This window comes from Vulpes lagopus, chromosome 14 (assembly GCF_018345385.1).
Source record: "Vulpes lagopus strain Blue_001 chromosome 14, ASM1834538v1, whole genome shotgun sequence".
NCBI lineage: Eukaryota > Metazoa > Chordata > Mammalia > Carnivora > Canidae > Vulpes > Vulpes lagopus.
Window position 1 is genome coordinate 20,914,672 of NC_054837.1, and position 12,146 is coordinate 20,926,817.

General features: G+C 39.9%; 1 protein-coding gene across 5 annotated transcripts in view; it reads left to right on the forward strand.

Annotated features, from left to right (window-relative positions):
• Positions 1 to 12,146, forward strand: part of CIT (citron rho-interacting serine/threonine kinase) — a 168,275-nt gene that overhangs the window by 122,900 nt on the left and 33,229 nt on the right. For 3 of the 5 annotated variants that reach the window (XM_041729458.1, XM_041729460.1, XM_041729462.1), the window contains 4 exons: positions 4,862 to 5,059; positions 5,508 to 5,728; positions 7,646 to 7,781; positions 10,453 to 10,557. In XM_041729458.1, coding sequence (XP_041585392.1) covers positions 4,862 to 5,059; positions 5,508 to 5,728; positions 7,646 to 7,781; positions 10,453 to 10,557 — 660 coding nt within the window. The remainder of the gene's footprint in view (positions 1 to 4,861; positions 5,060 to 5,507; positions 5,729 to 7,645; positions 7,782 to 10,452; positions 10,558 to 12,146) is intronic. The other 2 variants (XM_041729459.1, XM_041729461.1) reach the window with 1 other exon arrangement.

Below are 12,146 nucleotides of genomic sequence, written 5' to 3' on the forward strand. Positions count from 1 at the left end.
TTAAGAACTTTTTAAAAAAACCTTTTTTATCGCTTTATTGAAGTACGCTTGGAGTACGGTAACTTCAAGAGTTTTGAAAGTGTACACACAGCTGTGAAACCAGCAAGACAATCAAGTTAACGAATGAGTGTATCTGTTACTCTCAAATGTTTCCATGTGCCCCTTTGTAATCCTCCCTCCCCCAGATTTTAAAAATTAGAGGATTGTTTTGTTTTTTTAAAATAGATTTTATTTTTTTATTTGAGAGAGTGAGCTAGAGAGAGCAGAGCATGTGCAGCGGGAGGGGCAGAGGGAGAGGGAGAAGCAGACTCCCCTCTGATCAGGGAGCCGAATGTGGGGCTCCATCTCAGGACCCTGGGATCACGACCTGAGCTGACCTGAGCTGAAGCAGACACTTAACTGACTGAGCCACCCAGGCACCCCAAGGAATTGTTTTTTAATAGATATTAAAGTAAAGTAAATTTTATATTCTCTTGATCCCTCACATTTGCTTTTTTTCTGGAGCAGTGACTTCTAATCCTAGCTTTTTACTTCTGGTATCTGTGGAGAAGCCTTGGGAACTCTCCCAATGGGAGGGGGAACCTGAAAGAGTGACCCCCCCCCACACACACACACTTCATCTATAACAGCTGGGTTGCTAGTGTCCAACCAGGTGTTCTGGAATCAGACTGGGTTCTGATTCGAAAGTAGCCTCTGTAACCTGTGTTATGTTAAACTCTCAAGCTTCCATCTGTTTACCCGTAAAGTGGCACTGACATTGTAAATTCCCCATTCCAGTATATTGTCAATTATAAGATGCATAATTCATTTAATAGCTGCTCTTTGGGGGCTTGGTGAGGGCAGAGAGACAGTTGCTTAGTTCTAATACGCATTCACATTTCGGAAACAGTAAAACTTAAGAAACACTAAGTCACAGAATCAGAAATTTGGTGCTAATGCCTACATCATGGGTGTCTTGCAAGAAGTAGATGATACATCCAAGTGATTATACAGGGCCTGGTCCATAGAAAGTGCTAAACAGTATTGGCTACTATTCATAGTATATTGGCTTTATGAGATCATCTTTTGTTTAGAAAATGGTCTGCCCCTTTAAAAAGTTTGAAAATCACTGCTTGTAGCACATTTGGCAGCAATAGATCTCCGTTACACTTTTTCAAGTTCAAAGGCTGCTTTAAAGACACTTCAGAAGGGCATGATGGATGCTTCTCTCTTACTGGTGCTGAGATTGTCTCTGCAAGGAAATGTCATCTTTGTTACTGGTGGGAACTCCTGTAATAACTCAGCTGATAGGAGCTCCCAGTTAGCAGCTTTTCAAAAGCTTATGAACAGTAAGATTTTCCAGCTCAGACCATTTCTATATTTTGACGAGATTTAAAAAAAGTATTTGATCCAATCTGGCACTTAAAACTCTACCTAAGTCTGTTTTGGAGGGGAGTTGGTGGGCAAACATATGACACAGTTTTAATTATGAATCAATCTGTCAGCTATAAGATTAAAAATAAATAATATGCAAATAACTACCTTCAAGAAGGAACCAGACATTCCAGTAGGACTTCAGCCTTTAAAACGGAACCAGACATTCCAATAGGACTTTAGCCCTGTGTCTTTTTAGCCTGATGCTCATTATCTGACTGGTTTCTTCACCCTCAGCATGCTATTGAACATTTACCTAGTAGCATTCTCTCTTCTGGTCTTCTCATTAAGTATGAGAGGTAAACAGTTCTTGCTCAGAACTATGAGGTTTGCTTCAAAGGCAACAGATAACTCCAAATAGAGACCTCTCTCTCGCTCTCTTTTTCTTCTTGGACACTGAGTGTAGATCACTTTTTATATCCTTATTTTCTCTTAGAACTACATCATGATCTCTTATCTGCAAAAACAGCATCATAAGAAGACTCTATTGGCCCTGTGTCAGGAAGCTGTCTCTCTCCTCTTCTCACTGCTAAGATGGAGTCAGCCTTTCAGTTTCTCTTTTTTAACTTATATCCTCAGGGTTGAAAGGTTAACAGACTTATAATATAGTAAACGGATCATTTGCTCTTGATGTAGAGAGAATACACTCATGGACTCATGGAATCAGACTCATGGAAGACCTAAGAATTCTCCTTGCACATTAGCTGGTTCAAAATCACAGATTGCCTATCACAATACTTAAAAAAAATTTTTTTTTTAAACCTTGGAGACCACTGATTTTCTGCCTACGTCCCAAGTCAGTTCAGTATCTGTAAACTCAATAATGTGTATGTGGATGTGTCTAATACTAACTATCACAACTCCAGCCCCTTAAAATAGAGTCACAAGTTAAATATATGTTATGACTTGGTCAGAAAGAATGTATAAAAGGTCTGAATGAGTTAAAATGCTCTAATGAGTGTTTGGGTGCTTCACACAAACACATAAACCTCCTCTTGACAATTGGGCAAAATAGAGAGGATAAAATATAGAACTAACAATCATAAACTGTAAGTAGAAATCAGAGATGTGAGACCCCTTGAAAATTGGATGAGAATAGGGAAATAGAAGAATGCTTCCCACTCCAGTGGGCCCATCTCAACTGAAGTGAGAGTCATAAACTTAGCACTTCATTGAGCTTTTCAAATATTGCTTCCTTAGCATTTTATCATCTATTTTGAAAGGAGAAGAGTTAGCAGAAATGGGTTAATAATAAATTACAGTTTTCCCACAAATCGGAGAAAGGGAGTGGGAGCCCAAGGGCTTAGGTACATCTTCAAGTGGTGAGCAAATTATTTTGGCAACGTGTATATTCTTATGTGAGCAGATTTTCTGTAGTCTCTTTGCTCTGCAAGAGGCATCATTATAATCTTTAAAATGAAGCATTGTCTTGGTCAATAATTTTTTTCCCTTGTATTTCACAGGCTACATGAAGGTAGAGAAGTATGCAAGAAAATTCAAAACAAAACAAAACAAAAAGAAACAGAGGAAGTAGTAAATATATTATTTACCTCTGTATCACGGATGGCGAGCCCAACCCTGCAAAGTTCAAGATGGCTTTATTTGGGGTTACAGGCTCCATTTGAAAGTATAGTTACCAGGCTGGCTTGCCTCTGTTTTTTTGGAGGAGGAATGGTGCAGAGAAATTGGAAGGAAGCATCAGTAAATGGAGGCATTTACAGTCTAGGATGAGAGCCATCTTAAGGAATGGGTTTACTACATAGAAGACAGAGACCAGTTGAACTACTGGGCATTGTTTTTTCATTGTTTCTGGTTTTAGGAGATTTAACCATGTCACCAGAAGGGTGATCCAGGGATCCTTTTGAGGCGTAACTGCCCAGTAGAACAACAAATTTGCAGGGTTTTTTTTTCCCATTTCCCCACTTTTCCCTGATAAAGAAGAGATCTGGCTAAGGACCTAACCAGACTACCTTTATTCTCCATCTTATAGCTGACAGTGCACCACAAACCAATTTGTTAGGAATTAACAGGGTTTTTGACATTAAAATACAAATTACTAGACCACTTAATACATTAAAAGTTTATCAGCTCAGTTAACAAAACAAAGAGCTCTGTTTTCTGAGCCACACTGCACAAATGTGCTAAATCGATGTTCTTTAATTCTATGTGCCTGGGAAGATTTTTTTATTTTTTTATTTATTTTTATTTTTTTTATAATTTTTCTTTATTTATGATAGTCACACACAGAGAGAGAGGGAGAGAGGCAGAGACACAGGCAGAGGGAGAAGCAGGCTCCATGCACTGGGAACCCGACGTGGGATTCGATCCCGGGTCTCCAGGATCACGCCCTGGGCCAAAGGCAGGCGCCAAACCGCTGCGCCACCCAGGGATCCCTAGGGAAGATTTTTTTAAATTGATAATCAAGGGGGGCTAAAATAGGGAATTAGTCATGGAAACAGTGGCAACATTTCATAAACGTCTACTCTAGGTTTGGAAGTTGGAATCAATTAATAAACCGTAGGCTTCAAGGCATTTCCTTTTAATATACTTCTTTTTGTTACATAAAATTTAATATACTGCCTGTGTGCCTCATTCCAACTATTATTAGAAAATTTCCCTTAAACTTCGAAAGTATTATATACAAAAGCTCTCTGCAAGCGCTGATACTGAACCTCAGCAAAGAGAATAGGGAAGCTAAATGCACTGAAATCGAAGTCATTCTGCCACTGAGCAGGGAAATAAGGGAAATAATGTAGCAAAGCCAGATTAAATCTCTCTCAATAAAATGACAATTTCATATACATGCCCTTTCATTTTTTGAGAGCTAATGGTATAATAAAAACCATTAAAGTGATGCCACAGTACAGTATTTTCAGGGTTATTCTAAGCTTCCTTTAAATTTTTTTCTTTTGTTGCATGAAATTAAATTTATTGCTGAGATGTTAAAATAACTCTTGGTGTCCTTCGCAGTCAGTCCTTCTTGATAAGAACTTTATTTCGCTTTCTAAGACTATCTCTGCTTCTGATGTCCTGTGGATGGTGCCATGGGCTTAGTAGCTTCATTAGCTGATTGTGACACTGGTCTGTTAGATGCCTTTCCTTGGCTTGCATTTTCCACATCATATAATTGTCTGTTAACTTGATCTCATTTAAAGTGGCCCCTTCCACATGACATCACTTTTGACTGATTTGCTTTTGCCATATCTTCTAGATGGACCCCAAGTTAGAAAAAATCAGAGACTTTTCTTTTTCCATCATAGCATGTGTGTGTTAGTGCTAAGTGGACAGGCATGGGAGCTTGGCTTTGGATGCCAGGGTTGGATAAGCAAAAGTGAGTGGCACATCGATTGCCAGTGTCACGTAGGTTCTAAAATCAATGGCTCTAGAAGCAGTGTCTTATTTCAAAATGACTTGCTTGTTATAGAGCGAGGTCCCTTTCCTCTTTTAGGTAATCACAGACCTGGAGGAGCAGCTAAACCAGCTGACTGAAGACAACGCTGAGCTCAACAATCAAAATTTCTACTTGTCCAAACAACTCGACGAGGCTTCCGGTGCCAACGATGAGATAGTACAGCTACGAAGTGAAGTGGACCATCTCCGCCGTGAGATTACGGAGAGGGAGATGCAGCTCACCAGCCAGAAGCAAGTAAGGATAGTAAACAGTGTCAGAGATCCCTGGTACACACTTTGATTCCTTTAGATTTTAGAGCAAGTGCCTGGTATACCTCTCCTAAGGGATCCATTAAATGGGCTCTGTTTCATTACCATGTCTATGTTTTGAGGGCTTGGGGGTTTGGAAAAGTAACTTTTCAAAGTGTGTTCTCTTAATTTTGATTTTAAAAAGTGTGAAAGTAAAATAGAATGGTCTGGAAGTCTAGTGTGAGCCACTTTTAAGTGTAGTCTCTTCCCCCTGCCTTGCTTTGGGTTCTGCCTTTAAGATGGTGGCAGAAATTGCCCTTTATCCATTTTTGTCTGGTTCCTTGGGTCTGTAGAAGAAGAAGATATACCGTATTTCAGATTGTAGTTAGAAACTTGTGCTTTTCTGACACTGATCCAACAAAAGTAACATCTAGGAAATCCTCATTTGATACAAGGCACAACTCAGTGGTACTGATTTGCAGACGATGGAGGCGCTGAAGACTACTTGCACGATGCTGGAAGAACAGGTCATGGACCTGGAGGCCCTGAATGATGAGCTGCTGGAAAAAGAGCGGCAGTGGGAGGCATGGAGGAGTGTCCTTGGTGACGAGAAGTCCCAATTTGAGTGTCGGGTTCGAGAGTTACAGAGAATGCTGGACACTGAGAAGCAGAGCAGGTGGGACTTTCTGTTTGTAGAAAGCCAGTGATAGGTGTCTTCACCAGGGTCACCTGAGCATTATGAACGGAGTGACCAATGGTCCCAGCTTGCCCAGGGCTGAGAGGAATCTCTAGAATACAATACATTTGGTGCTAAGACTGGGAGACTTTTGGGCAAACTAGAATGGGTTGGTCATCCTAGTATACTTCCTACCTCTAGGGGGTGCCATTCACACTGAAGACATGGTAGATGCAAAGATTGATTATGACAGTTCTAGGGCTCTTGTGAGCAAGTGTTTTTTTCTAACGAAATGGGTATATTATGACAGTTTACCAACAGATAGAAATAACTGGTCTTGAAGAATGGGCCCTGTTTTTAAGTGTGCCCAAAGGTACCTTGCATGCCAGAGTTAGCCCATGGCTTCATGTGTGTACAGCTGAGTTATATCCATCCTTTGTCACCTCACTTATACCACCTTCCTCTGAAACTGACCTTCTTGGGATACTCAGAACTCCTTCAGTGAGATAAACTGTACATAGAAATGTGTCTCATTTAGTTGGACACTGTCAGACTCATTTTGGTATTTCCCACATTTACTTGACCACAGTAGACTCAACCAAATGTGTTGGGTGTTTAATGTGTGCTAAGTCAGTTAAATGAGAAAAGATTGGAGGCAAAAGATGAGAATCCTTAAATTTCAAAAGACACTGATAGAAATACTCATTTTTTGGATATCCTCCCACTCAGGGTATTTGCTGATGTGAGGGGCTGCTGGTTTAAGACCTCCTGTTCTTCTTTCTCCTGAGTCCTCATGGTATATTCTGGTTGCTTTCACACAATCCCCTTCCCTTCTGCCCTTGAGTAAAGCTCCTATCTGAGCTGTTTCTAGAATCCCTCAGAGACCAATTTGAGGGTCGGAAGCTAGCTTCAGCATCAAGAAACACACAACTACACATGGAAGGTATAATTATGGGCTGTGCTTAGGAAGACATTTCATGTATACTTCCAGGGACAGTTGTGAAAGATCTTGGCTTTTCCTTTCTTACCCACCAACCCCCTATTTTGGTGTTACGTGGGATACCAAGATGAGTAAAATATAATTCTTAATTCTTGTGCTCAAGAGGCAAGTCACATGGAGATGATGAATTATGCATTCGGATATTTACCACCTTAAATAGTGAGTGGGGTGTGCCAGGAGAGGAGTATATTTATGCTTTGGATACAGAGCAAGGAGAGCTTCCTTGTAAAAGGAGAAATTGACCAAGTTTTTATGGAGGGCATGGCCTTTTGAGTTTATCCTTGAAGGCCGAGTAAGATAGGGGGAGGAGAGCAGCAGCCAGTAGAGGAGACTATAAGCCCAGGTATGGAAGTAGCAAAAGACCTAAATGGGGAAGGGCAGCAATTTTTCTATCTTGCTTCTAGTTTTTTCTATTCTCTAACCTTATTTATAGATAAATTCATCAGATTTGGGTTTCAGTTTCCAAATGAGCATCCCCAGGACTTAACTTACTGCATATACTTTAAGGAGAGGAAATGTTTGTTTGATTGGAGCCTCCTGTTGTCCTCTACACCTGTGGTCCTTCAGGGGGACCCATTTCCATTTCCAGTCCCATGGGAGGCAGTGACAGTCTTGCTATATCCTATTCAATCTAGTTGCTTTTGGAAAATTGCCTTTTCCCCTTCAGCCTTTCCAAGTGAGTACTCACAGGAACATTACCTATTAAGAGTATTTTTACCCATGGTCTAAAGTGGGTCAAATCTTTGCTCTGTAAGCAATCAGAAAGCAAGACATAATTTGAAACTAGGAATCCAGGTTGGGCATCTCTCCACCCTGTAGCCTGTTTGGTTGCTTATGGGAGTTAGAGATGGGCCCACTTACTTTTCCTAGATTGGTGATGGTGGGGCTTTTGAAATGGGCCTGTGCTTTTCCTGCAGAGCGAGGGCCGACCAGCGGATCACCGAATCACGCCAGGTGGTAGAGCTGGCGGTGAAGGAGCACAAGGCTGAGATTCTTGCTCTGCAGCAGGCCCTCAAAGAACAGAAGCTGAAAGCTGAGAGCCTCTCTGATAAGGTCAGTGCCCATTCCTTCTGCCTTTTAGGAGGACATCTTTATCTTCTTTTAGAAGGCATGCTCAACCCAAATTCAGGTGCAATCCATGGTCAGCATATTTCATGAACATGTATTTACTCAGTCCTGTAAAGCCATAGGATTAGGCTCTGCAATGGGACACCCTTGGTTGGCGATAGTGTGGGAGTTGTGGTAGGGACTGGTGTGTCACCGTCTGTTGGTAACTTCTTAATATCTGCCTGTCCGGGGCCCTGAGGTCTGGATTTTGGTCTCAGCACACAGCTCTCTTGTTTTCTGGCACCTGATTTCTAGACTTAATTTCTGGATTGGTTGCTAGATTTAATGTCTAGCATTCTTGGGATGTATTCAGTGGCAAGGACTAATGCTCCTTCCGTTGCTGCACTCATAGGCAGCTCAGCCTCTCTCCAAGGCCAAGGGCACAAGAGGGTCTGATGGCCACTCGAGTCCTCAATATTTTATTTACATTGGAAATATACATGTCCTGTCCTGTAGCATGCCATGTTATGTTTGCAGAGTGATGTACCCGTGTTCTGGAGATTTATCTAAGTCTGGAAAGAGATTTCAAATAGATGCCCCAAGTGTTACAAAAAACAAGAATGAAGATCAAAGAAATTTCATGTATATACCCAGGCTCATACACACACACACACACACACACACACACACACGGATGCACTTCTTTATGCACACAAAAACACACATATAAAATAAAGCAAGAATCTGAATTTCATATTTTGTATAACTCTTTGTTATTTAATAATTATAAAAGTAATTATATGGGGTCATAGTGGCAGATCTAGAAGCTATAGAAAAGGAAAAGATGACTGGCAATCTATCTCTGTTCTAGTAGTAAATTTGTGATATTTTCTTTGCATGATATGTTTGCGCATACACACACATTTTTATAAATTTATTATTATATTTTAGACTCTTATTTACTTGAGAGAGAGCAAGAGCAAGAGAGATCACAGAGGGAGAGGGAGAAAGCAAAGTCCCTGCTGAGAAGGGAGCCTGATATGGGGTTTGATCCCAGGACCCTGAGATCAAACCTGAGCTGAAGGCAGATGCTTAGCCAACTGAGCCACCCAGGCACCCCACATTTTTATAAATTTAGATTCTTACTATGTAAACAGCTTTCTGTCTTTAAAAAAAACTACATAGAACTAAGGGCTTTTCCTCAGTTACTGAATGTTTTTTGAACATATAGTTCTAAAAAAAACCCCAAACAACACAGAGGGACCTATTTTAATCATTCTACTTGTGTTGGAACTTTGAGCTTCTTTCAGTTTTTTGCCATGGTGTTATAAATAACACTGTGATAAATAGAAATCTTTATGGATATCCATGATTATTTTCTTATAGAAATAAAATTATTGGATTTTTAAAAAAGATTTTATTTATTCAAGAGAGAGAGAGAGAGAGAGAGAGAGAGGCAGAGACACTGGCAGAGGCAGAAGCAGGTTCCACGCAGGAAGCCTGATGTGGGACTTAACCCCGGGTTCCCAGGATCAAATCCTGGACTGAAGGCGGTGCCAAACCACTGGGCCATCGGGGCTGCCCAAAATTACTGGATTTAAGGCTAGAGTTTGCCACTCGGGAACACTCTGGAATTCTTTGATACTGGCTTACTATTTCTTTTCTTTTTACTCATGAGGAAACTAAATATATTATATAGAAGTAAATGAATCCTTTTGTGTTTAACTTGAATATTTTTTTTTATTTGATTGTTCTTATTCTGTAGCAAAGTTATGCTCATCCTTTAAGACTCCAGACATTGGGGCATCTGGGTGGCTCAGTTGGTTAAAGCATCCAACTCTTGATCTTAGCTCAGGTCTTGATCTCCTAGTGGTGAGTTTAAGCCCCATTGTGGGCTCCACGCTGGGGTGGAGCTTACTAAAAACAAAACAAAACAAAAAAAACCTCTGGACTCCAGACATTGACATAATCTTTTCTTCACAACTGGTAAATTCAGGAAGAATTTCTCTTCTCCTATCCCCTTATCAAAAATATTATGTGACAAAGCAATCATTGTGTATATGTGTAGTTATGGGCTATTCTCTGCGTTTTTGACTTTATGTAAGATTCTTAAGAGAGTTTGTCCATTCTTTCATCCCAAGAGCTCCAATATATTACTGTGTAAATAGTAAGCATTCAGCATTTGATTATTTAATTAAATTTGGCCAAAGTGATCATCCTTGTCATAGAACTTGTCATAACTTTTTATGTGACCCATGCCTTAGAAATAATCATATTCCTATATGTCTTACCTGTGACATGGTCCTTTGTGATATACTTTTAGAAAACAATATTTATTTATTTATTGAAAGATTTTATTTATTCGAGAGAGCGAGCATGCCGTGTAAGAGTGAGTACAAGTTGGGGAGGAGCAGAGGGAGAGGGAGAAGCAGACTCCTTGCTGAATGTGGGGCCCTATCCCAGTACCCAAGCCAAAGGCAGATGCTCCACTGACTGAGCCAACCCAAGCACCCCTAGAAAACAGTATTTATTTGTTTTGTTTTTTTGAAAAAAAAATTTATATTCTGATCTTCAGACCTTGATTTTTTTAATGTGAAGGTTTTTGGATATTTTCATAAGTCATTAGCATCTAACATTCCTAAATATGATGTCATGGCCAATTTTTCCAAATACCCAGCTCAATGACCTGGAGAAGAAACATGCCATGCTTGAAATGAATGCCCGAAGTTTACAGCAGAAACTGGAGACTGAACGAGAGCTCAAACAGAGGCTTCTGGAAGAGGTGAGTGTAAGATATCTAAGAAATAGAGCCAGGGGGGATTCTGAAGGTGAAAATTTGTTGTGTTTGGGTGGTTAGATCCAGATTAGACATTCAAATTTCAAAGTTTGAATTTCTGAGGAACAGTAAGGTGGTCACTTATTACTTTTTTGAAGGTATTTAACATGTCCAAGGAATGTGTCGCGAAGCCCAGAGGGTCTTTGTCACTTGTATCCTCTCACAAGATGCTTAAAAGAATGTTGAGCACAGATGAATATGTGCCAAATGGAAGTTTATTAAATATACAGGTGACTGAATATTGCATTAAATTGTTCTTTTAGAGTTAATATCTAAAGTACATTAAGTTTTCAGGCTGATAGTATATCTACACAAATTAACTTCATGCACAGGGCAGGGACTTGATCAGATTTATGCTGAGGACTAAACTTCATGAAGACTTTGAACATTCATTTAATTCAATTACAAAAACTTTGCCCTGCCTTTGAGATGTAGAATGAACAGCTCAAATTGATCTCCGAACCCATCCCTCATATTATTTCCTGGCCCTTTTAACAGAATTCTGAAACTCTCTCTTTAAGTTGATGACTATTTCCCCGCTCCCAACCAACTCCCTCCCTACATGGTGAATCACTAATGATTCTGCTTTGTTCATTAGAATTGACCAACTAGGACAAATATACTTTATAGAGGTATTTAATGAGAAACAAATCTCAAGAGTGTTCTATTTAACCATGGGGAGCCTGATAGTTCAGTTAACTGGATAACCGGTTCTGGTTAGTTGAGGTTTTATTATATGATCCCTTCCAAAGAGCTCTGCTGATAGAAAGAATAGTGCTAAATTATTGACTTTGAAAAGTGTGATGAAAATTTTGCAGGTGAGTATGAAGTATTTTACAGAATGATACTTTGAAAAAAATGGCTGGGAGTTCTGGAGATGGATGGTGGTGATGGTTGCCTAACAATGTGATGGTCTTTACTGCTAGTGAACTGTACAGTGAAAAATGGTTAAAAAGGTAAACTTTATGTATGTTGTATCACAGTAAAGATTTTAAAAATAAAATTAATTGTATCTACACGGAAGTTCATGAAAGGCAGCAATAAGAACACTGTAATAAAAATTTTTTTAATCTACTTGGTGGTCAAGTAGAGAATGATGGTCTTTTATCTGGAATGAATAGGCAATGTCCCCGCTTTAGGCACATGTTGGAAACAGAACAGAAATAATCAATGATCTTGCCTGTCCTATTTTCCTTCTGAGGAAAGAGAGTTGGTTCTGACAGCTCAATACTTTGGTCCAAGGTTACATGGTGAGTCAGTGACAAGGCTTGGAATAGCACGCTGGGATCCTGATTCAGTCCCCTCTTTCTCACTTCTAAACGACATAAGAACATTTCTAGCTTCTCAGTCTGCACCTCACAGATAGATTTTTGAGCACAGACATCTGGCTGACACTGAGTTTGAGGCAGATTTTGCTGACAGCTGAAACCATTATGAAACAGAGAATGATACTTATTGTCCAGAATGTGGTTAGGATCCTTGGTTGTGGTGTACACTTTATAAGCATGTGACCAAGACTTAACCTGAGTGTTCTC